Source organism: Sylvia atricapilla, chromosome 20 (assembly GCF_009819655.1).
Source record: "Sylvia atricapilla isolate bSylAtr1 chromosome 20, bSylAtr1.pri, whole genome shotgun sequence".
Taxonomy (NCBI): Eukaryota; Metazoa; Chordata; class Aves; order Passeriformes; family Sylviidae; genus Sylvia; species Sylvia atricapilla.
Window position 1 is genome coordinate 10,597,906 of NC_089159.1, and position 25,900 is coordinate 10,623,805.

Here is a 25,900-nt window from a genome sequence, read left to right on the forward strand (position 1 = left end):
ACCCCACTCAGTGGGTACAGACCCCACTCAGCGGGCACAGACCCCACTCAGCGGGCACAGACCCCACCCAGTGGGCACGGACCCTACACAGTGGAGTGGGTACAGACCCCACTCACTGGGCACAGACCCCACCCAGTGGGCACACACCCCACTCAGTGGGTACAGACCCCACTCAGCGGGCACAGACCCCACCCAGTGGGCACACACCCCACACAGTGGAGTGGGTACAGACCCCACTCACTGGGCACAGACCCCACCCAGTGGGGACAGACCCCACACAGTGGGTACAGACCCCACTCAGTGGGTACAGACCCCACCCAGTGGGCACAGACCCCACCCAGTGGGCACAGACCCCACTCACTGGGCACAGACCCCACTCACTGGGCACAGACCCCACACAGTGGGTACAGACCCCACACAGTGGGTACAGACCCCACTCACTGGGCACAGACCCCACTCACTGGGCACAGACCCGGCTGAAGGGGCACTCTGACAACACCGACTGTCCCAGCAGAGGCTGATGTGACCCAGCAGAGTGCCTGCTGTAAGCAGTGTCTCACACACACAGGATGAAACACTCAGCCTCCAAAACCATGGGGACTGATGCAGGGGAACTTTGCTCCCAAAGAACCCACACAACAACCATTATCACACTGCTTGATCCAGGCCTAACAGTATAATGGAATAAGTTACACAAATGTTAGGCAAGCTTGGGCTTTAACTTAGACATTTGTGATTATACAAAGCCATTTACAAAATTAAATAGCTTCGGAAGTATTAATTTAGCTTCATGACATCCCAGTGAAATATAAATTATTGTGTTTATATTATCCAAGAGAAAACTTCAGGCAATAATTCTAATATAGTACTGGGCTTGACTGCAAGTCCTCTAAGGATGTTTACCGATGTCCTTCTTGCTTTCATCCTTCCTCTTCTACTTCTGGTTTTTATACTGGAAAAAATAAAAATGAAATTTTTTTTGTGGGAAAGAGCACATAACTAAGTAAAAGTTCATATCAATAAGGATTTACAACTCTTCTTCATGAGTCACATAAATATGTGTCCATTTGCTTTAAGTTAATTGAAATTTGGTAGGCTTTCCTTTTGCAGTATAAAACAATAAATCAGGCACGGTTATTGACTATGTATTGAGATTGTACCTGCTGGGATTTGGTTACTGCTAAAATATCACAATCTGTGACTAATCTGTGCTTGCTCCTGTAACAATTCTCATTTGGATTTTATGGACTGCCAGAGAGGACTTAACAGTCACTCAGTAAATTAAATCACAGATATTTAGAGAGCAAGTTAAACTTTTGACTTGTTTCATTATACGCCATTTAAATGTATCACACTCCCCAGCCAGACTGAAATCCCAGGAAGCACAGGTGACTCTCAGCTGTCGTTCTTTCATCTGAGAAACCAGTCTGACAGCACAGGGGCAGATCCACTGGGTGCCAAGTGGGCACAGGGGGGCCCAGCACCACAGCTTTGCCCCTGTGTGGTCTGTCCCTGATCTCTGCAGCCATGGGCAACGTCTGAGGTAAAGCACCAGTAGTTCTGAAGTTGATGTAAATTGTCTGAGGATAGATTCTGTTAGGAAAGCAGACGGTGCATAGCAAGATGTGGCTTGCAAAATGCTGTATTTTAATTTTTTCTCTTATAATGGAGGACACTAGCCACCACTGCTGATATTTAATAGAATTCTTCATGGAAACAAAGACTTACACAGAGACCAACCTAAGTTGTTACTGGTTCTGAAAAAAAACCCCAACATTAGTCTATACTGACAAAGCGAATTTTTAAACATAAAGTGTCACAACCACAGATCCCTCCTGTCTGGGTATTTCCTTTCACCCAGACACTTCAACATCCAGGACAACAATTCACTATTCAGAACTTGCTTTCCAATGTTTCCTTCTTTGTTCTGAACTGACACCAAAATGCAGACAATCCGAAGCACTTACTTTATTCATCACCCAGTCAGCATCTTCAATGGCTCTCTTAATGATCTGCTGGATTCGCTCAGGATCGTCTTCATCAGCGTGGACTTTGAAACTCTGCAACATTCAAAGCGTCACTGACTGGTCAACACAACAGTTGGCAGAATAAAGATAGCATTTAAATCTCAGAAAAATATTTCTTGCAAATAAACTGTTGGTCTGAAAAGGTAAAAGTACACATTGTAACACCTGGCCATCCTCTTTCCATTACAAATCTGGTCATATGGAATTTCATGTTAAGTATTCTACTCCTTTCATACATCAACAACAAAAAACCCAGAGAACTTCAATTCAGAACAATTGGAATTGTCTGGTATGTTAAAACTAGAAAGACACAGGACAATAGGTATGATCAAAGGCATGAAATTACTTCCATATGAAGTATGGAATATGAACAGTCAGATGAGATTTACCCAGATGGGGGGGATATACAAATGACTGACAAGGAGCCAGTAGGTTTCACCATAAAAGATGTGTTTATGAAGTAATGACTGTTTACTCTCTTGACTAACACAAGAATTAGTGATGAAAGCCAAGAAAAACAGTTTCATATTCAAAGCAAACAAGAAGACACGGCCCTGCACACACCCCCACCATAACCCTTCAGAGCCAGCCAGGTGCCAAGCTTGCAGGAGAGCAGTTTTCAGTGCCAGGAGCTCGGGCAGCAGCAGCAGCAGCCGTGTCCCTGACCTGCCTGATGGCGTGTCTGTAGTGCTGCTGGACGGGCCCGTGGGGCAGGCGGCGGCAGCAGCGCAGCAGGTACCGGTACAGCTGCAGCGAGCTCCGCACCAGCTCCGCCTGCGGCAGCGGGGACATGGCCGGCACAGGGCTCTGCAACACACAACAGGACAGCGTGTCAGTGTCCCTGCGGCAGCGGGGACATGGAGATTACACCCTCAGCGGGGACATGGCCGGGCCAGGGCTCTGCAACACACAACAGGACAGCGTGTCAGTGTCCCTGCGGCAGCGGGGACATGGAGATTACACCCTCAGCGGGGACATGGCCGGCACAGGGCTCTGCAACACACAACAGGACACAGCTCGCCAGTGTCACCGCCGGCACCTCAACTCCAGTGACAACACGGCACACTGGGGCTCGCAGCACGACCTGCAGAAACTGCAGAAGGAATCCACATGAAATGAATGAGAACTTGCTGGGTTCATGGACAGACGGGGGCTGCTCTCATTGCTCGGGGGTAAAACACCAAGTGTGGCGCTCGCTCCGGAGGATCACTTTGTGATGGGAATAGCCACGGTGTTTTACAGACAGACTGCCAGTGTCACCTTCTCTAAGTAGCCAAACCTGTATCACAGCCCACAGCGAGGTTCCTACTTGCTAATCCAGGATCCTTAAAGTCCTTCAAACTTCCAGTGCTTTCCTTGAGCATCCCTAGGAGCTCATCCACATGGTGTCTTTTTAGAAAGAAGATGCTCATAATGGCTACAAATGGTGCTGGAATTTAACAATATTTCCTACTTTGTCATTCTGTCAAGAATTTCAAGGCTTCAGCTGGAAACAACATGGATAAATAGAGGAGAAGAAAGGAAAAAACATTGTTAGGTTTGAAATGTTACATGTATTGGTAACAGCAACAGGAAAAGAACAAATCTACCAAGTTCCACTTCCATAACTATACTTAGGTATCGTAACAGTAAGTCCATCCAAGTCCTATAAAGTGCTAATCAAAGACTGTAAATGCCTTGTCATTTAACAGATGGTTGCCATCTGCAGAGAACTAAATTAACATTTAGAAAAAAGATCTTTTACATCATTACTCTTAAGAATAAAGATAATAAATAAGCAACTGAATAATGAAGTAGGTGCATGTCATTATTTTAGCACCCATTATGATACTACTCATTATTTGGACTAATTTTTTTCTTTTTCTTAAGCAATTTAAATAGTCTAGCCAAATGTATCTCAGAGTACACCACGAGAGCTATTACATGCCTAGGCTGTGTATTTGCACAGACTAGATCTTGTTGCAGTGGGGAAAATCTACTCTCTCTGCACCTATAAATGCGAATCATAATGGGATCGAAATACCCCCAGGCTTCAACACGTTCATCTCTTGTTTTCTTCCAACATTTCTGTCTATAAAATATATCCTTTTCTCTTTGCAGTGAGACCTATGCTGGGCTCCATGCATTTTTGGTTTGGATTCAGTTCACTTTGGCATTCAAGTATGGGAGGTGATGACACGCCCAGCAGTCAGCTGAGAGATCCCTGCCTTCCCCTTCCAGCAGCAGAGACAAGCCATTCCAAAATGTGACTCATAACATACAGACTGAATTATTCCCTGCCCTTCTCTCCAAGAGAGAGAGGAGGTTTTATCACCCAATACAGAAAACTGGAATATGTAGTTGGATTCAAGTTGATCTGAACTCGAATTTAGCTTTACACACAAGTTTTTTTGGCTCTATCTTTGGCCTGTAAGAATTGGTATAATTGCACTGACCCTAAGAACCTGACCCTGCATTTCACATATTCCTACTAAATACTAAATCCCAAAATTCAGTACAGATCCCAAAATACACTTTGGGACCAGAAACAATTTGTGAAGCTGTTTCTAGGCTTTGATGTGTAAATTCATCATATGTCACTGTGCTCTAATTAAACCTAAGTGGTGCAATAGATTTTCTGTCACAAACACAAAGATCCCTCATGTGCTGGGGCTGTCCAGGACAGCTTGCTCCAGCACACAGAAAAGCAGCTCTGGGAGAGAGGAAGGAACCAGTCATGGAAACATATGGATATGGAAAGATGAAGCTGATCAATGGAATTGAAAATGTTTCACTATAGATAATTAGGATTTTTCCACTGCAGTAATTTTTCATAGGAAAATGATGAGCTGCTAAATTCAAATTGTGTGATAAATGCATTTGAAATGATGAATTTTTTGGAAAAAAAAAAAAATCTTTGCCTTTCCATAAATACTGGACTTTCTAAAAGATTTGAAGATGGAAATTTTCACCCATCTATTATCAAATCTAAACTCCTTCTATGAGGCCCCCATATTCAAATTAAAAAAAACAAACTGAGTTCTGACAGATTTACAGCTCAAAAAATGCTACAAATGCTGTGACATGGGCAAGCTTCACAGGGAAGTTTATCACCAAATATCTGTGTTTTTCTTAGGATATAACTTCATCCAGTGAAATCTTCACTGGCAATCTACCACAGCACATAGAAAACTTGATGGCTATTTTGGTAAAGTGGCTGTTTAATAAGAAATAATCTCATGACCTGCCCATTGTTAAGTTCTAAGATACTGGAGCTCTGTACAAGCACACCCCAAGGGGTAATGCTACACTCTGCACTTGTGCACCCCAGTGCACTGGAGAATCTGCACAGCCTCTGCAGGGATTTGCCCCTTCCTCGGCACAAAAAGGACAATGAAGCACAGTAAGAATCTGCACTGTTGCCTTTTGTTCTAAAAACATCTCCCCTTGAATCCCACAAATGTTACCAGTTTTATCTGCCACGCAAAAACCCTCGACCTCACAAAATCTGGCTATAATCCTGACTAATAATGACAATCTCCCTCTGATAACTTAAATATCATGCACAGCACAACAAACAAACTATCTATACCAAGAACTGTTGAGTCAGAAATAAAATAATCCACTAATTGTGCTTTTCTGGAATGGATGACTGTATAATGTCCTAATCAGAAGGCTGAAATCACATTTGCATTTAGATAAAGCCCTGTTCACAAAGAGACAAGTATAAAAGGAGACACTGAGACTATTGTGGCATTTCTCTGCATTGCATAATCATTTACATTCCTGATAATGATATTCAGATAGTGAAGCAAAAGCTGACCAAAGCCAATTAATCTTCATTCTGCATTAGCAGGTTTGGCAGTTGACCCCATGCACAGCAGAACCCTGACGAAGCTGGGACAACACTACGCCACTGCTCTCAGATTATGTTTTTTCTGCTATTGTGAGTGCTTTTCAAACAAATCCCCACAGTTCAACAGTTATGATCCCAATCCCTCTGAACTAGTTAAACAACCACCAAAGCGGGGCTCCAGAGACTAAAAGTGTTAATTAAAGGACTGCAAGAGTTACCTGAGCTGTTGCTGTTTACAGCTTGGCTCCCCCTTCCCCGTCTGCCCTCTCTTTCTCCAGTACACAGGCTAGAGACGTTTTACTACTTTGAAGGATTACACCCTCAGAAGTCTTTACACAGGAATTTATGATTCCCCATCCTCATCAAACCTCATGATCTCAAGTAAGAAACGAATGCCAAATTAAGAAAGAAATCGGAAGCCTTTTGAAACCTCTTTAACCACAAAACATCTTAGCTCAGGCTGTGACATCAGCTCAGGAAGACACCCAAGTGAACTGCTGCTACCCAGAAGGTTCTCACTCTTTGGTTGCACCCTTGCTGGTTTCCCAGCTGGAGGCCTGTGAGCCCACCCTTGGAGCTGCAGCAGGGGCAGGACTGTCCTGGGACACAGCTGCCCTCACACACTGTCACACCTCCCCTCAGCGGGTGACAGGAGCGCCGGGCCCGTCCAGGGCAGAGTGAGGGGCTCTGCTGCCCAGGCAAACCAGTCTGTCTGTCCATCCCTGCCTGCTCACAGGCACTGGGAGGCCTGGAAGGCTCGGCACCCCGGGCACGGCCGCCCTCAGCCCCCGGCCGCCCTCAGCTCCGGCCCCTCAGCCCCGGCCGCCCTCAGCCCCGGCCCCTCAGCCCCCGGCCGCCCTCAGCCCCCGGCCGCCCTCAGCCCCCGGCCGCCCTCAGCCCCCGGCCGCCCTCAGCCCGCGGCCGCCCTCAGCTCTCAGCCCCAGCCCCGGCCGCCCTCAGCCCCAGCCCCTCAGCCCCCGGCCGCCCTCAGCCCCAGCCCCTCAGCCCCAGCCCTCAGCCCTCGGCCGCCCTCAGCCCCCGGCCGCCCTCAGCCCCCGGCCGCCCTCAGCCCCAGCCCCTCAGCCCCCGGCCGCCCTCAGCCCCCGGCCCCGGCCGCCCTCAGCCCTCAGCCCCCGGCCGCCCTCAGCCCTCAGCCCCTCAGCCCCCGGCCCCTCAGCCCTCAGCCCTCAGCCCCCGGCCGCCCTCAGCCCCCGGCCCCTCAGCCCTCAGCCCTCAGCCCCCGGCCGCCCTCAGCCCCGGCCGCCCTCAGCCCCAGCCCCTCAGCCCCAGCCCTCAGCCCCTCAGCCCCCGGCCACCCTCAGCCCTCAGCCGCCCTCAGCCCCCAGCCCCTCAGCGCCGGCCGCCCTCAGCCCTCAGCCGCCCTCAGCCCCTGGCCGCCCTCAGCCCTCAGCCCCCGGCCCCTCAGCCCTCAGCCCTCAGCCCCCGGCCGCCCTCAGCCCCGGCCGCCCTCAGCCCCAGCCCCTCAGCCCCAGCCCTCAGCCCCTCAGCCCCGGCCGCCCTCAGCCCCCGGCCGCCCTCAGCCCCGGCCGCCCTCAGCCCTCAGCCCCCGGCCGCCCTCAGCCCCCGGCCGCCCTCAGCCCTCAGCCCCCGGCCGCCCTCAGCCCTCAGCCCCCGGCCGCCCTCAGCCCTCAGCCCCCGGCCGCCCTCAGCCCTCAGCCCCGGCCGCCCTCAGCCCTCAGCCCCGGCCGCCCTCAGCCCCAGCCCTCAGCCCCTCAGCCCTCAGCCCCCGGCCGCCCTCAGCCCTCAGCCCCCGGCCGCCCTCAGCCCCAGCCCCTCAGCCCCGGCCGCCCTCAGCCCTCAGCCCCGGCCGCCCTCAGCCCCAGCCCCTCAGCCCTCAGCCCCCGGCCGCCCTCAGCCCCAGCCCCTCAGCCCTCAGTCCCCCAGCCCCTCAGCCCCCGGCCGCCCTCAGCCCCGGCCGCCCTCAGCCCTCGGCCGCCCTCAGCCCCAGCCCCTCAGCCCCGGCCGCCCTCAGCCCTCAGCCCCGGCCGCCCTCAGCCCCAGCCCCTCAGCCCCAGCCCTCAGCCCCTCAGCCCCTCAGCCCTCAGTCCCCCAGCCCCTCAGCCCCGGCCGCCCTCAGCCCTCAGCCCCGGCCGCCCTCAGCCCTCAGCCCCCGGCCGCCCTCAGCCCTCAGGCCCCGGCCCCGCTGTGCGGCTGAGCACGGACAATGCTGCAGTCACTCCCCGGCAGCCACATCTCGCTGGCTCTTATTGAGACCCGCGGGTTTGATGTGATCGCTTCTGACGAGCCGGGGCCGCGCATTGTTGGGGCTTTGTCCTTTCTAAACACTGCAGAGTCCCATTGCCTGAGTGATGGCAGCCAGGCCTGCTCTGCTCACTGCTATTTCTGCTCCTCTCCCCTTTATGCTCACATTGATGCATCAGGCAGAAGCAGCGTCAGGTGACTGTGCACAACAATTTGGGGGCGCAGCCCTGCAGTGTAAAATTTGCTTTACACAATATTTGTAGAGCACATGAAGGATTAAGAATTGGCAAATGACAGATCCCGAAGATCTCTTCGCTGACAAACAAAGGAATCGCCACTGCTTGGACACCCTTCGTGCAGCTCTACAGCATCAGGATCAGGCCTAATGCTATTCAACAATGTCACCGGCTTGTACATATAATAAATTATAAATATAGATACAAAATATAGAATTGTAATTGATAGAACTTAAGAATGACAAAGAGTGCCAGAGCTGAGCATAATGACCACTTGTATAAATTAACCAAAGCCACAGGGCAGATGTCTTACCTTACCTTACACCCTGGTTTGGTATCACACAGCAGAGACATGCAATACTGCAAATAAAACACTCAGGCTTTTGCAATCTTACACCAGTGAGGAAACATGCTGCCCATGCTAAGGCCAGATTACCTTGTTCTGAATAATTAATGAGCATGATCAGACTAATTAGAGTAATATTCTTTCGTGCATGCTCTACTAGCGAGGACAGGAACCTCCCTAGTTTAGGTGCAATTCAAACTTCTCACTCTTTTCTCCTGAAAGTGATTACTCTGGCTTAAAGGAAATTCTGAAAGGCACAGTCCCAAAAGAACTTTTTCTTCCCAGCTCTGAATTGCTCAGTTCAACTGCTGTTAAAATTAATTTTGTTCTCAGTGGCCAAATCTGTAAGTATTTACCTTTGGGATCGTGCCTGAATAGGAATTGAGTTATCAGCTTTAAACCAAAAATACCTGTTCATTCCTTCCTTTCTCGTAAATATTGTACTTTGAAATGTTCCGCGCTTAGTTCCAGCTCAGCAATCGTGATTCTCCCAACTACTTTATGCCAGTTAGTACAACATTTTCTGGCTGAGCTTGTATCACCTTCTAAAACATCTCACTGGGCACCAAATAAGCTGCCACAACTGCTGCTGACAGACAGATTCCCAGCTGGCAGCATCAGGCGTGGAGGTGCCTTTCAAGGGCAAAAGCACGCTCTGATTAATGACCACATGAACTCTGTGGGCTATGGCTCAGACAAGCAGGGGAAGAACAGTAACTCTTACATAAGGTTTTGTACTAGTTTCTCACTGTTTGGGAAGGACTGAAATTGGTTAAAGTTTATTTTACCATTATTCTTTAACACATCCTCATTTTGCTCATGCAAAATTTATAATTTTTTTAAAAGGGGAAAACAAGGGGCTGTCAGGGCAGAAAGGGCTCTGCTGAGGAAAGTACAAGAGTTGACAAACTCATAAACATGGAGAGTCAGAATTTAAAACAGCAAAAGAAGTCACTGTGATCCACACTATTGACTGAAGTTTAATTAAAAAATACTTGTTTTTTTAAACCAAAAATACCTAACATACTCCTCTGAGCCTTCCCTTAGTACAAACATCACACCCAGCCTACACAGGAATAAACCCTGTGCAGTGTGACCTCTCCTTTTCCAGCTCCCCCCAGCCCTGACTGCACATAATCCCTGGATAGTGCCAATGGGGCTTGTGCCCTGCCCTGGGACCTACACTCATCCTGGAGCTGTCCTTCCCAACTCACATTATCCTTCACACCAGTGGCAGGAACAACTCAGTGTCCGTTATTCCAAATCCACACCTGCTGAAATCCAGTATCTACCAATCCTTTCCTCTCACAGTAATGATCTGAGCCAGCCCCTTCCCTGGCACAGACCCTGCCTGTGGTGGAATTAAACCATGGATGAATCTGGCCCACCCCATCCTGAGCAAAACCCACGCCCCTGGGAGCAGTGTTTACAAGCAGCAGTATTACAGGACATGTCAGTCTGGGCACCTTTAGCCTCTTAGGGGGATTGGCCCAGCTCACTAATCAGGGATTGTTTCCATACCAACAGCTAATCAGGGGCAGATCCCACCATGTCTTCCGGACTCTTCTGAGCTCTTAAAGCCATAGCTCAAGTTTTCCCAAAACTTCACTGTCACTCTCCAAGGCCTAGTCTAGCTCAAAGGCAATCTGAGAAAAAGAAAGGTGTGGGCAGCAAGAAGCTCTTGCAAATACAGACATCCCGCAGAACCCCACAGATCCACTCAGTACAGGACTTGCTCTTAACTGCTTACACACAACACACCACCTCTACTGAGTAACTAAAGCAGTTTAGAGCTCTAGCAGAGGTGAAGGGGGGTGAGAGGGAACTCTTTTCCCTTTGCATTTACCAATACTCATCTGAGTGAATGAGCACGGCAGGACAACTCTGAGTAGCAAAAGCACTTGATGGAAATGGCACTGCCTTAGGTTTCACCCATGATTCTGGTTTGTTTCTATTTGGTGGAACCTCAGGAAAAGGGGAATAAAAGCTTTGGTTCAATCGAAGTCCTGGTGGTAACCTCAAGTGCTAAAAATTAACTCAATTATGCTGAATTAATTTGATATAATTATTGGTGATGAAGCAACCCAGAGGAACTTTGAGAGACAGGAAGAACAGAAGTCTTAACAATACAAAATACCCTATAAATAGCATCTTTTTTTCCCCCAAACTGAGTCAAAAACACAAAGTGAGTTCATTACAGTCATCTGGCTTCACTCAACCCTCCAAATTACCCCCCGTACCCAGACAAATAGCTGTGAAATCCAGCAAGTGCACTAGAATTACAGCAGGCCCTGACGAATTTGACACAGCACTCAGCACAAGTGTCTGTCCCCATCCAATTATCTAAACAATGAAGATTTAATAATACATTTAAGAGATCCACAATGCTTCTGCTTTAACTGAAGATGTTAATTAAGAACACTTTTCTGTTGTACTGTTGTCAGTTGGGTGTTTTTTTTTTTGAGGAACAATCTGAAGGATGCTGCTTATGGAGTCTTTTCATTTGATCTGCAGTTTTTATCTAGTATTTTCAGACTTATTCAGTTCAAAACAAACAAACATCTATCTTTTCCCTCCCCCATTTAATATTTCTGTGATTTGCTTTGAAAGAGTATTACAGAAATGCCTTCCTTGCTATGAAAATATGCACATTTTACTGAGGGTTTTTTAACGCTTATGTGTTTAAAAAGAAAATGCCAGTGGAGGCAAAAATCAGATTGTTGTGGTTTAAAAACAAACCAAGTAAGAGGCTCTAAGTCAGAAATAAAATTTAATGAGAAGAAAAGGAAAATAAAATAGAATAAAATAAAATAAATACAAAAAGAAAAACCAGTGACAGAGTCAGAATACAACCTGATCAGGGTGATGGAAACAGTCCAGACGAGGTGGTCTTCTTGAAACAGAAATCTTGTAGAAAGGTCTGGTAGCTCCAGTCTTCTGGGAATCCAGTGGAAGAGGGCTGCTTCTACTGTCCCAAATCCCAGCTTATATCCAGGTGAGAATGCTTGGCTCTTCCCCATGGGCGGAGCATCTCACAATGGGATGATGAGTCATGGAAGAGAGCCTTAATGGCCCATTAAAGAGAGAGATAACGCCCGGAGGGAGTTATCTCTGAGTCATGCAAAAGGCATTGATGGGCCATTAACTGAAGATGGTGATAGAATACACCCTAAACTACAACTCAGGACACAGATGTGGTTAAGTCTTGGGAAGGGGGTTAAATGACAGTGAACTCCAAGGAATTCCATGCAGACCAACGGTGGAAGCAGCAGCAGAATGTCTCAGGGCGGTGGCCTGTTGTGTCACCCTGGAGGCAGCAGCCCCGGCCTGTTACAGTCAGGCGAAGCTTCAGCACCCCGAGCCCAGCGAGGGCAGAGCAGCCCAGGCAGGACACAGCCCCAGGGCTGCCTGCTCTGCTGGCTGCAGTGTCCCTGGGCAGCCTGGCACGGAGCCCCACGCCGCAGGTGGGGCTGGAAAGCCCCAGGGAAACCTTGCCTGGCCACCTTCCCTCCAGCAGCACTGCGTGCACGGATTTAGCACTGTGGTTAGCACTTGCCTGCTGTGAGGAATTGAGCAGCATCACTGAAATGTTTTACGGTCCTGCAGGGCCCATGACATCCAGCCATGGAGAATGAGGGGCCTTTGCTCCCTGGCTTCAGCCTCAAATGCTGCTTGAATTAGGCCTGTCACAATACTGTAAATACACAAGTTTCTAAGCTTCTTCTGCATTTTTATCATCCTTCGTGACAAGAATAAAAATACTACCTCTATCATCACCAATTGCTTCTGAGGAGAGATTCCAAGTGCTTAGATGTAAGAAATGAATAGTATTTTTCCAATTTGCTAAGTAGGTGCTGCTCACACGCCCCCAGATCACTTCCTCCCTGAGTTCTGCTGGTTCTCAAACACAGCTGATCTTTCAGAGCTCTGTTTAATTGCCACCACGCTCTGATCAGACTCATCAGTTCAAAGCAAGCTGCATTACATCCATAATTTATGCATTCGTTTTCAACAGATCATTTTGTGCCCAATACTGAGGGGCCAAAAAGTGTTCTCCATGGGGAAGCTGCTAATGTTTTCTGAAGAACAAGTTTGAAAAGATATTATCTCTGTAGAGACACTACATTTTGAAGTGCTGTGAGGATTGTTCAAAGTCTCCCACACTTACCTGGACAGCCACTCAAGCTCTGTCTGTGCCCGTTTCCCACAATCTCTTTAGTTTAGGGAGCTGAGTTACTGCTGCCTGGGGAGAGGTGCTCAGGGGAAGGGCAGCACAGGCCGCAGGGAAGCACACTGCCCCTCCCTCAGCCAGCACACAGGAGCCAGGAGTGGGCTCACACAGCCCCAGTGACACCCAAGGGTGGCTGCGTAAGTGAGGAGCTCAGCAGCCCCTCCTGCCAGCACCTGCCTCCCCAGAACTCCCTCTGCCCGCCCCCAGCTCTGCTCTGCCGTCACAGCCTTCATTTTCCCTTTCATGGATTTTTGCTTGAAAAAGCATCGCTGCCTCGATTGTCTATTTTCAGCCTATATTTAAGAAAACCCTTTGGTTCCATTTGTAGCCACATCCTGTCTCAGCCTCCCCCTCTTTTTGTTCCTAAATATAAGGCTGATGCAATTTGATGTGACATGACAAAATAGCACATTTGCATTGGCAGAAACTTTCTCTCAGCAGCAGTAATTAAAGGGAGTAGATGAGACATTGCTGAAATTGGTGTTTATTTAGCCTGGAAATAAAAGGCTTCAAGATGTCTTGAGAGGGATGTTCGAATGTGTCATGCCCATGAAACTCATCAACGAGTGCCACCTTCATTTCTGACAAACAAATGGTCACTCAAACAATGTCATTAATTTAAAGAGAGTAAAAAAAGAAAACAGAGTTCTGTATACCACATTTCTAACCAGTGAAAATTATTCAATGTGTTTCTTGGGATTATAAATAGTACCAGGGCACCTGTGGTTCCATGTAAGACAAGGGCAGTCAATCTCTAACTTTAGAGCACAGGCTCTCTCAACATGAGAAGAAAACCAAGATCTCACTGACCACAGTGAGAATTAGGTGGTTAAATATCTGAATTTTTGATCTGAGATGCAACAGCAGAGCACAGGTAAAGGGTAGGACCTTTACCTACAACACAGACTTTTATTACTTGTCAAAGACAGAAATGCAGGAACAGCAGCCTGAATCCTGTAAGTTCAACAGGATTCACACTACAGATTAAAACTCATCTACAAATAATTTACTGTGCCCAGTTTTGCTGAACAGATGCACAGCAAATACCTGACAGCATCAGGTAATGTCAGCTTCCTGTACTCTGTTCCATTATTGATGACAGCAGCAGAAAGCAGTGGTGGAGGAAGAGCAATAGTTAGAACTTGTGGGGGTTTTCTTGATATTTAGAAGGTAAATTTAGTTTGAAGAATTCAGGGAAAGGTCTGGTGGCTCTCCATAGGCCACAGGATTTAGCAGACATAATATGGATTCAAGTGAAACTTCCTGCTCAGGAGCATCTTCCCTCTCCTTGTGCACACAGGGCTATTCTTTCAAACCCATCTGTGATCAGCTCAAAATCGGCAGCCCACGTTTTGAGCAGGCTCGTTTCCATCCTAACACAGATGGTACCAAGAACAGGGCAGGCCAGAAAAAAATCAGTTTGCATATTATGCTTCAGTTTTTATGGGTCAGATTACCATTCAAAGCCATCAAAATGGCAACCCATATGTGATGTGTCTGCCATCGGAACTGAAGTGATACACCATCAAAATCTTAACGGGGCTGGTTAGACAGCATTTGATTAACCATTGACTAAACTCTGATATTTAAAAGTAAAGACATTTTCCTTCCCAAATTTCTTTTCACTTAGGCAGATCAGTAAGATTGCTTTGGAGAGTCAATAAGGAAAGGACATTTTGCCATCTTCCTCCCTGAACAACTGCATAGGCACAGCTCTCTTGGCAGAGGGGAGCTCAGCCTCTATGCCAAAGATTCGCTTCCTCAGTGAGCCAGGTGCAGATGTTGGCTATGGCATCTGTTCCAACTTCTTTGTTCTACAAGCCAGGAAATTGTTCCCACAGCTCTGGGGAGAAAATGGGGATCTGAAGAGCTCTTTGCATGCTTTCACTGGTGGAAGGATATCAGATGTTTTAAAGACACTCTCGCAGAAATAAGAAATGTGTTGTTCCCCCCACCTGTGACAATTAACCAGCAGAGAGCCGTGTCCTGTGATCCTGAAGGGATGCTGCAGCAAGGTCAAAGCCATGGCACTCTGTTCCCAGCCTCCTACACATCCTGTGCCTTCCTGCAGTGCCAGCTACAGCCCGTTCCCTGTTCTAGGGGGGCATTATCCCAGATGCTCCAAAGGCACTGCTGCCACAGGGACAGGTTTTAAACTGGGCAGGCCTCTCCTGGGAGAAGTCTATCGAACAGTGAAAGGAATTTGAAATGTCCCACTATGTTATCATGGCACCTGGAACTCAGACAACTGCCCTGGTGACTGACAGCCAGGGCCACCACCTTATGTCACTGCCAATGGGAACATTCCTCATTCTCAAGTTTTTTCAGCCCTCTAACCTCTCTACATGAGTTTGGTCAATGCTGATACTTCAGGTGCATATTCTCAATCGGATACAATACACACAACAAAAAATTCACTTACAGGATCCAGAGTAGAGGAACTTTAATTATCTTCAGAGATTAGGCCTGTCCAAGTCCAAAAGCAAGCAGGAGACCTGCAGAGAAGAATCAATTTTCATTATCTGTTTCTCCTCAACTCACTACTTGAAGTGCCATTAATAAAGAAGTGCTGAGAAGCCCATCCATAGCTCAGTTTATCCCTATGGGAGCTTTCACTTTTGTCTGATCAGTTACATCAATGTGGATGGATGGCTTTGATGTGGACGGGCTGTTGCTTTCACTCATCTCCTATGAAAAAACTTTAAAAAATATATCCTATGAGAAGATTTAAGTAGAGAGAAATTCTGACTGAGAACTGACCCTTCAATATTTCCTCATAAGAGCTGCTGGAGGTAAGAAAGCATTTACCTCCTTTAAAGGGCCACAGTTTCTCACACTCAGAACTCTGTACAATGACATAGTAATTACTTTACAGCATTCTGTATACAAAAAATTGCTTTGGACCCAGATGACGAGAGACTGCACACAAGAAACTGCTTTTTCTCAAATACACGATTGTACAGTGAGCAAAGCAAAGCATCTCATTCTTGAAAGCCAACACTAATTTGTTTATTTACAACCTATCCTAAGTTTGTTGAAGTCAAGCAAATGGATTTCTGACTATCCAAAGACATCTGGATCAGGTTTTATCTCAGATCCTGTCACAGAGACTTTCTAAAGCTACTTGAAACAAAAGTCCTAGAAGATAACAACGACAGAGACTCTGAACTGCTCTGTTTTGCCTCCCTTTGAAAGACACAAGTCTGAAAAATTTAAGACAAAACTCTCGAGCACGTTTACAAACACATGCATCAAAGACAGCTGTAGCCATAGATGAAGTCTTTTTCCCCAAGTATTTAACAGGAGCACAACTTGGTGACATATGATGATTGACAACAGCTTGGGACGTTCAACTTTTGGTATCTGATGTCAGCACTTTTATTTGCCCTCTGAAGGCCATATCAAGATGCACACAGGCAGACTTATTGTTACAGGCGATGTGAAACAAGAATCCAGAACAGATTCAACTTTAAAAGCTCATCCTGAGTCCACTGAGACTTTCTAGTTCTGGTAGAAGAAATAAACACCAAAAGCCACCTTATTATCATCCATCACCTAAATTTTCCTTTCTGAGAGCAGAGGATCTCTGATAAGTAGGCTGAGTGCTGCAGAAAACACCTCTCATTAGCATTGTTAATTAGCACTTAGCAGATCCACCTGCAGTTAGCATCCCAGCAGGACATTCACCACGCCCTTCCAGAGTGCAGTCCTCCTCTATTAACTCACAGCCAACGTAACACCCAGAGAGCAGCACAATTAACTTCTCCTTAGGCTGATACTCAAACAGCAGTTACTTCTATAATTCACTTAGTAGAGCATCAGGCACCTGGGCTCAGAAAGCTTTCCAAACCGATTCCAAATACACCCAGCTGAGCTTTGGGAACACAAGAAAACAGTATCAGTTGCTCTGTTTCATTGTTCAGTCATAAACAGTGCTTAGGGTCTAACTTGAACTTCCACTTTGGAAGTGTCTTTTAAAGAAAAGTTCATGTCAGCCTTGAGGTTCTCTCGTGCTGCCAAAGTGTAAAGAGCACCAACGTAAATGTGAATTATACTCCTGACACAGTTACTTAGTTAAGTTAGTAAGTTAAAGCCAATAATCTCCGACTTGCTGCCCTATTTTTATCTACTAAGAGCCCAGTGCCTTCTCTGATCCTCCTGTGCAAAGCTGACCTGCACTCAGTCCCTTCTGTGCATCGGATTGGTGACAAGATTTCTGCACGTTGGTATGCCACCTCACAGCAGCTGCAGCCTGAAACAATGGCTGTGTGGTACTGTCGATTTTACTATATAACCTTTAAAAACAGGCTGACTTTCCATGCACAGACATACTTCCAAGCAAAACTTAGGAGCCCATGTTCATTCCTGACTATGATGGAGCAACAATATTGCTGCTCAATTTATTTATTCTAGATCATTCCTGCTCGTCATATCCAAAAGGAATAGAGAAATGCTACCTGTAAAGTCTTTACACTTTAATAAAGTGATTGGTAATAATTTACTGAAGGTAAAAACAAGTATAAATCTGCTGTTCCTAACATGCTAAAACTTATTTATCCATTTGTCTTTGTGGAAATTTGTTTCAGTGGGCAAAGATCAAAGCCACACACACATTGTTTTCCAGAGGCTGCCAGTGTTTGTGGAATGATGAACCCCATTTACTGCATTATATCCTTGTCTCTGTATGCCACAACTCGGCTTCCCAGTGTTCTGAGAAGAGGACCAGGAGCAGAATCCACTGCCCTGCTCACACGACCCAGTCAGCTTCTGCTGGGAGAAACATTTCCACAGCAATGTGACCAGACTTCTCCCTCGTTTGTCTGCAGTGAAAGAGTTAATATCTGTGACCCAAATATGGAGACCCATTTTAAACTTGCTGAAAATTGCTTTTTAATCCTAGCTCTCGAGGATTTCCTTTGAAACCATCTGCCATGCACGCTGGGTACTCTTCCCCTGTATATATGCAGGATTACTATAATATGGATTCTTTTGTGTAATTTAATACATTTCAGCATATTAAAAAATTAGTTGAAATTTCCATTCTTTTCTGATTTCAACTGCCATAAAAATGACTGTAGAAGTCAAAACCCTGACAAGTTCATGGCAAAGCCAGCACCCATATTTATCTTATTTACTGCAGTATTTACCTTGATTTTCTAATATTTAGTCGGCCTGACACTGGCTGGGTTTAAGGAATAGTTATGAGTTATTAATATAACTAATGCACATGCTTCAAATCAAGTTCAAGAATTTTGCTGGATAGGAATGGATTTATTCCTGTGCTTTACCATGGTTAAATTTCCCATGCTTACTTTCAAGACTGGAAGACACAACATCATAATGGTTAGAGATCAGAAAATATTTCTCAACATTGTTTTCAATCTATTGCTCAGCTTTTTCTATTTTCTCGCTATGAACCTTTATGCAATTGTATTTTTATAGTACATATACTGAAGAGAAAGAAAAATGTCACACTCGTAAATAAACTGAATTTTAAGACTGGCACATGTAATCATGTATATTTTAGCAAATATCCAAAACTTAAACCAAAGAAAGTATATTGCTTATGGTCACAATAATCACAGCCCGAGTGATTGAAATAGCAAACACTCAGCAAGCTACATTTAGAATCAATTTATTGGATCAGCCTGTAAAGAAAAAAAAAAAATCTAAATCCCAGCACAATTATCAAGCATCTTCAGAGTGAAATAGTTTTTAAAAAATGTGATTTCCCTGCAAATATTCTGAGAACAGAAAATGAGGACAATTATTTGCATAGGTTTAATCACATAATGTGACACTGATATTTCAGGAGCCAGACAGCCGACAGGCTGTGAACTTCTTTGTTCCACATAAACACATCTCAGAGCACCAAACCTGTGCCTGGCCTTCCCGAGCAGCCCTGAGCTCACATGATTCATTTCACAGCCACTCACCCAACGTCTAATACCAGTGAGCAGCGATGCAGAGTCCCCCTCCACACCAAAGGGAGGATCCCGTTCCCTTTGATGCCTTTTCCCTGGGAAGGAGCTGTGTTAGATGGGATAAAAATACACAGGGCACATCTACACATGCAGATGTTGGAAGAATGTAGAGAGGAAAAACCAAGCAAATCATTTTGTTTCAGCAGTAACAGATGTTGAAGCATCATCCTGCAGACATGTTACTTTTAATACAATACTGCTCATAAAGCGAGGGGGGAGGACAGAATCAATGCCCAATTACCCAGTTTTTTCAGGGTTTCCATTTTAATGAGCTTCCTGGATGATTCTGTCCTTTTAATTTTCCTCCTCTAATAATCCTATCGAATTAGTTTTGTCTAAAACATCAGCAAAATGAAAATCAGCTATCTAACAAAATCCTAAAATTGCTGGTAGCAGGTTCTTAAAAATGACACGTTATATGTCGTTTACTTCTGTATAAATGCAGAGCAATTCCCAAGATCCTCCAGCACTGCTGGGATTAGACATGAGTGACTGGAAACAGCCTCGTGTCTGGACACATCTGCTAATGGCAAATGGATAGAAACAGACTAACAGTGCAATGGCATTTGCAGATAGATCAGTGCTGAAAAAACAACCAAATGCAGAATAAATAGATTAAAGCCACCTTTCTGTGGCTAAGGGAGGGATTAGGTGAAGCCTGGCCTGCAGTCAAGCTGCAGACTAACCTGCTTTCCTGCCAGACTGCACCTGCCACTCACGCTATCAGCAGTGGCAGTGACTGCCCACCTGCCACCTGGGCAGCCATGTGAGGAGCTGTGCCACCAGGGCTGGCAGCAAGGCCACTGCTGCAGGCAGAGAGCCCACGGGGCTCACATGCCCCGAACCCAGCAGGCACAGCCCAAAGCACACCCTCTGCAGTGAAGCCGTGCCCTGCCTCGCAGGCAAGGACAGCGACATGAGCAGGAGCTCCAGTGATGGCACCCAGGGCCTCGAAACAGAACAACGTGGAGACAAACCCCCAACAGCCAGAACTGGTTACAGAGCAGCTTTCTTACAAGCCACTGGTCCCCCAATACCACAGGAATTAGTGATGCAGAACTAATTGATACAAATCTCCTGAGGGGAGAGTTGCTGCTGGTTATCTCGAGATGAGAAATTTAGTCCAGAAGGATAAATTGGACAGACAGCTGAAAAGCTTTAGTTCTCCTGGTAGGAAAGGAATTGATCTGGTAAAGAAAGCCCTTAAAGAGATATTATCGTGTCAAAAACACAGGACTAGGAAAAACATTAATAGTCTTAAAACAACTGAGAAACCTCTGAAAACTCTGTGTTTATATCAGTACAGTTAATTATTTCCACCTTCACACAAAAGATGAAAAACTGAAGGTGTCAAAATTTTAACATTTCTTCTAGTTAAACTTACGTTGTGAATACAATTATGAAACTGCTATAAAAATCCCTGTTCTTCAATTAGTGATTTCATTTCTGCATCTAGTATTTTAACTTATCAATTCCCCTTCCACCAAGCTGAAGAAAACCAGAAGTAATCAGATATTCACAGGCATGTAAAAGATTCTATTTATGATTCTGGTAAAAAGTTGTATCGGACTTTTCTGGATTAATTTTACCAGCTGAGAATCTCTGCTCTCCACAGAGGCCACAGCCACCCTGACCCTTAGACAGGGTAATTCAGAGCACCTCTACTCAACTCGAGGCCTGGCAGTACTTTCAGCTACCAATTTCCTCCAGAAACAGTGCATCATGGAGAACAAGGTCACTCAACATGTAACATATTTACACAAGCAGCCAACAGTGATGCAACTCCTGGAGAAAACATAAACGTACCATCACACGGAGGTTAAAATCCCGCAGCGCTTTTTGCCTGGAGAGGAGGAACAGGAAGTAGCCTGCTTCTCTCCCCTCTCCAAAAGCCAGCATTTAGGGATGCTGCTCGCACAAGGACAAGTGCCTTGTGGTGATGCTTTCAATTCTGCACCTTCTAGGGAAGTTAGCACACTGTGGGGCTATTTTAAGAACATCTCATTCACAAAGGTCTCCAATTCCGTCTTCAGAGACAGAGATGATTTTCTTGCTGCTTCAACATCTTTACTGGCTTGACATTTGCTTCAGAGGGAATTCATTTGCTGTTCCAACATCAGAATGGAGCAAGAGCAGCTGCCAGGAGAGGGATAAAAGGAAACACTGTCGACAAAGAGCAGCAGGGTCATTTCTGGTGCAAAGAAATATAGAACAGAGAGAACTGCAGAACCGACACTTTCTCCAGAAAGCAGCAGGGGATAAAGATATCCCCTCTGCCTCCAGCAACTGGTGTTTAGGGAAGGACTAAACAATCAGGCTTAAGAGTGTAAATGACTAATTATGACAAACCAACTGTAAGCACCTGAGCATTCCCACTTAAATCCAAGCTCATGCTTTAGTCTGCAGAACTCAGTAAGTCCTTCAGAACTCCCAAAACACTTCTGGCTGGAAAGCTCTGCAGAGGTGCTTTCTTATAAGCTCATTGTTTAGGAGGTGACATTTTGGGGATGACACCATCGTATCTGTATATGCAGAACACTGGACAGACTTGGGGCAGGGCTGTGATCCCACCACAAAAAACCACTCTGCAGGAGCCAGAGGGGCTGACGGGCCAGGGAAACAACCCAGGTGCTGGAGAGTCTGATGTCCAACATCAGGGAGAAGCACAGTCTGGGATGACACCATCTGTCACCCACAGCAGTTGTCCCCTACCCCATCCCAGGCCCAGCAGGCTGCAGGAAGCACCATTCCATCATTTACCTGCTGTCCAAGGCAGGGCCACATCCCCACCCTGCTGCTCTGAGGAGTCACCCTGCCTTTGGCCTGACTGACAACCTCCCCAGAGGTCACCTCTTGCTTGGATGACTCGATTCTTTCCCCTCTATCTTATTAAAATGGTACCCTGAGCAGGGCAGGGATTTCTCCCTCATTCCCCAGGACAAGCAGATCCTGCTCTGCTCCTAGATGAAGGAATATTGCCATCCTTTCAAAAGTTAAGACAGAAACCTTTATATATAACCAAAGCTAAACCAAAATATTCCTTCTCCCACCCCTCTCTGCGTTTTATTAATGGAGGAATTTATTCTTTTCTACTTCCATGGAGAAAAGCTTTCAAAGACAAAACCTTGGGAAATTTATTCCTTGCAAAGAAAAGGGCTAACATATTTGAACAGCAATTTTAATCCCATGATATTTTGTGTATATGTTTATTCTGTTGCACGTTAGGATCATGGTTTATTTGGAGCATGGTTTTTCTCTGACTAACCAAACCTACTGATATTCACAGGCATGAGCACCATGTTTCTGACACCTTAAGGGCTTCAGCATCAGGATTTATGAATTAAATATTTCCAGGGTGTTACAGAACACTGAGGACTGTATCTGCAGAGTGTTATATCAGGGTATGTGTGGGCTTGTCAAACACCCACATGATAAATTATCAATAGTGCAGCTCAGAGCACCCCTTTTGTGAATCAGAGACAAATCTGCATTTTATTATGCCTTGTTCCACTTAATGTTATTTGTTTCTACATTAAAGGTTCACAAAACCCCTACATGACTAAATGCTGAAGGACATTCATACACAACACACAATCAAAAGACTTATTCTAATATTTTGAGTTCTGTTTTCACAGCTAGTTCATGTGAGTGAGACAAGGAAAAAAGCTGACAAATTTTGTCTGGAACTGGACAATTACATTTTACACTGTTCAAGATGATACAATCTTTTGTGTAGAATTTTAAGGTTAAAACACTGCTATGGGGTACCACAGAAACAGGACTAGCTGATTACAAAGTGTCTACCATCCCTTGCCCACATGTAAAGCACTGTCAAGAGGTTATACTCCTGCAAAGCAAGTGTCAAATCTGAGAGGAAAATAAATCTCTCAAGAGTCAGAAAAGACTAAACGTGAAGCCAAGGATTTTCAGAAATGAACAAGAATGAGCCCTGTGTTTCTGACACATAGTATTGACTCCTACAAGCAGTAACAGACCTCCACTGAGGAAACAAAGGGTCTATCAGGTGAACACTTGGAAAGTTTCATGTTTTCCTTACTACTCTTCTGTTTTTCTCTATGAACCAACTGGATCTTGTCCTCCTTAACTTTCACAGCATGAACAGCCTAAAAGCAATTGAACTGAGAGCTCTCAAGCATGGCAGAGGCCAGGGACAGCAGTTGAAAGTGTTTATGAACCCAGTGTGCAGGGAAGATACACTCATTAGGGTGGGCCACCCAACGCTGGCACCTGACAGAAGTCCATATGGGCACTGAGATAAGGGCATCCCTCACCAGGCTTCACCTCACTGAGCAGGGCTGCTGCAGCTTCCCAGGGCAAATAAAAGAATATGGCTGTAGCTTTTAGTGCATCTAAAATCGATGAAGTGAGTCCCAGGTGTTACAAACACTTTGCAGGTGGAAGCAGGTGAGTGCGGTTTGGAGCGATCTGCTCGAGGGCTGTCAGGAGAACATGTGCCCGTGGAGGACTGCAAACCCTGCACTTCTGCTGCTGCTGAGAGTCCACTGACAGCACCTAACAACACTCTCGGGGCACTTCCAAGGCCAGACACTGATTTACCCGGTAAAGCACCTAACTGAAGAAACATTTAAGGTGACACTGTGATGGGACTTGAGTAAAGGCACTGAGACACTGACCTGCACATACACTGAGAACCAAACTTCCCCTACAAGGGTTATCAGGACACTGCTCCGTTTTACTACTTGAAAAGGTTTTGCAGTAAGAGACAAAAGGAAAAGTCCATAATGAAAACGTGTGGGAGAGTTTTAAAAGCCTTCCAGCCCTGCCAACACAGCCCTGTGCCCTTTTGCACCCACTTCCTTCCTTCTCCCCCACACCACACCTCCCAGAGCCCGAGGGGAAACACAAACCAGGAGAAGCTTTGGGCTGTGCCCATATTCAGACTCAGCTTGTTATCAGCTCCAACAGAAACCTCAGACAGCTACAAATATAAGTTCTAAGTAAATATTCTGTCCTCCTCTTCCTATAGCCTAATGTAAAACGGCTGTAACCAAAATTTGCTTGCTTTTTTTTTTTTTTTTTCTTAAGTGCAGTCTCTGTTTTTAAAACGGTGGCATGACAGCAAAACTCTGATATTATTCCAGATTGGACTATTAGTAACCATGTTTGCAAATGCAACAGGAATAGCTTTAACAAAGGAACCAATCTTCAGTCCTGCAAGACTTTTCTTGATTTCATTCTCAAAGAGCAGGCAAAAATTACCCAAATCTCATTGTTATAAAGTACCTCCAAAATATCAAGCCCATTCTTGCAAAGACTTTGCACTGAGGTTTCAGAAATCACAACAGGCTGTCACACTTATACCCTCTCTTCCTCCCCCTGCAGAGGAGCCCGATGCTGTCCAGTTTTCAGAGACAAACAGAAAGGACAGATGACAGGACTGCATCCTCAGGGATTCGCTGGTACTACCTCAGCACCTCAGCTGTCCTGTCACAGCTCTGCTGGGCTCTTTTCCTGCCCAGAGAGGAGCTGGGGCAGTGAAGGAGAGGCTGTCAGCTCCCTCCCAGCGCAGCACGAGCAGATCCCGCCAGTCACTGCCTGCCTCTGGAACTGCTCAGCTCACTTACCTGGAGGAACCTCTTTAGCACCCTCACGGTAATTTAGCTCTACCACCATGGGAAAGGCTCTAGTAACTTGGGAGAGCTTTTCTGAGGTAAAACTATTAATCAGATATGATTAATATTCACATGAGAAAATGGAAAGTGTTATAACTGTCAAGTTTTTACCCATCCCTGTGTTTTAGGGAACACTGATGCCTTAACCAAAGACACTGCAGTCCCCAAGCATGCAGATTCATAGCGTGAGGGAACTAAAATAACAATCAAAGAAGATTTCGGTCCTGGTTGACACGTACCTCGCACTGAGCCCCCTGAGCGTGTTCTGAGCACGCTGACGGGAGCTTTGCAGAGACTGCCTCGGGCAATGGGCCACGGCCGCGCTGCCGGGAGCATCTACACCCTCTTATTAGCGGTTTCGTTCCCTTTCCTACCACGGGGAGCTCACGCGTGCCGTGACATGGTGCCACCACCTGCTGCCACAGCCCACGGGCCCCGCTGCCAGCCCCGCACTTCGCCGCTAGCCGGTTCTTAGAGACTGGAAAAACAGGCCCCAAAACCCCACGGACCCCCAGGCCCTCCGCGGAGAGCCCCTGTCTGCGCCGTGCTGCGGGACCGGCCCTGGCGGGACGGAGCGGGCTCAGCCCACAGCCAGCGAGACCCGAGGGCACCGTGACCCGGGCGGGAGCAGCTCGGGCACGGAGGAAGGCGCCGACGGGCACCAGGACGGGGCAGTGGGATGGCACAAGGACACTAGCAGGGCCCGGGGGCACCGGGACCCGGCGGGGCCCCTCAGCCCGCCCTCACCGCGGCTCGCACTCCTCATCCCGCCGCCCCCTCAGCGCCCACAGTGACCCCGCGCGCGCCGCGTCCTCACCTCACCCCGCCCCGGGCCGCTATTGGCCCTTTCCGCCGCCCGTCAGCAGATTTCCGCTGCCCATTGGCCGCTTGCCACCCGTGGGCGGGCGCACCTGCCGCTTCCTCATCCGTCAAGCGGCGCCGCGCTCCGTGATTTGTGAAGCGGCGGCTCCTTCACCGCCCACCGGCTCCGACCACTGGTGAGGGGAGCTGTCGGTCAGGCTGCCGCCCCACCTTCCAGTGCCATTGGCCCAGTAACCTCTTTTCGGGCTTTCGTTTCTCTTCATTGGATAATTGAATGATGGGCGGCTGCGATTGGGCGAAAAGCGGGTCTCGGGGGCGGGTCTTGGCTCAGGAGCACAGGCCATTGGCCGGCGGCCCGCTGTGAGTGGCAGGAAGGTGAGGGAGGCGGGGCCGCCCGGGGTGAGGGTTGTGTGAGGTGAGGGAATCTCGCGGGGTCTCGGCGGCTCCGGGCGCGGCGGCGCGCGGTGATTGGCCGCCGGGGTCACGGGGGCGGGGCCGCGCCACGGGGGGGGCTCCGCACGGCCGCGCGCGGTGGGCGGGGC

General features: G+C 47.1%; 1 protein-coding gene across 7 annotated transcripts; it reads right to left on the bottom strand.

The window, feature by feature from the left end:
• Positions 1 to 700: 700 nt before the first annotated feature.
• On the bottom strand, positions 701 to 25,563 carry LYRM9 (LYR motif containing 9). Of its 7 annotated transcripts, none has more exons than XM_066333614.1 (6): positions 25,354 to 25,563; positions 15,321 to 15,393; positions 10,189 to 10,313; positions 2,694 to 2,834; positions 1,968 to 2,060; positions 701 to 952 (listed from the first exon to the last, which is right to left on the bottom strand). In XM_066333614.1, the coding sequence occupies exons 4-6, from the start codon at positions 2,817 to 2,819 to the stop codon at positions 935 to 937; spliced, it is 237 nt and encodes a 78-aa protein (XP_066189711.1). In that variant the 5' UTR covers positions 2,820 to 2,834; positions 10,189 to 10,313; positions 15,321 to 15,393; positions 25,354 to 25,563; the 3' UTR covers positions 701 to 934. The 7 variants fall into 7 exon arrangements, with proteins under 7 accessions (XP_066189711.1, XP_066189708.1, XP_066189710.1 ...); XM_066333611.1 differs by lacking the exon at positions 10,189 to 10,313 and adding an exon at positions 20,689 to 21,018 and having other exon boundaries at positions 25,354 to 25,559; XM_066333613.1 differs by lacking the exon at positions 25,354 to 25,563 and adding an exon at positions 24,776 to 25,030.
• Between the last annotated feature and the right edge of the window lie 337 nt (positions 25,564 to 25,900).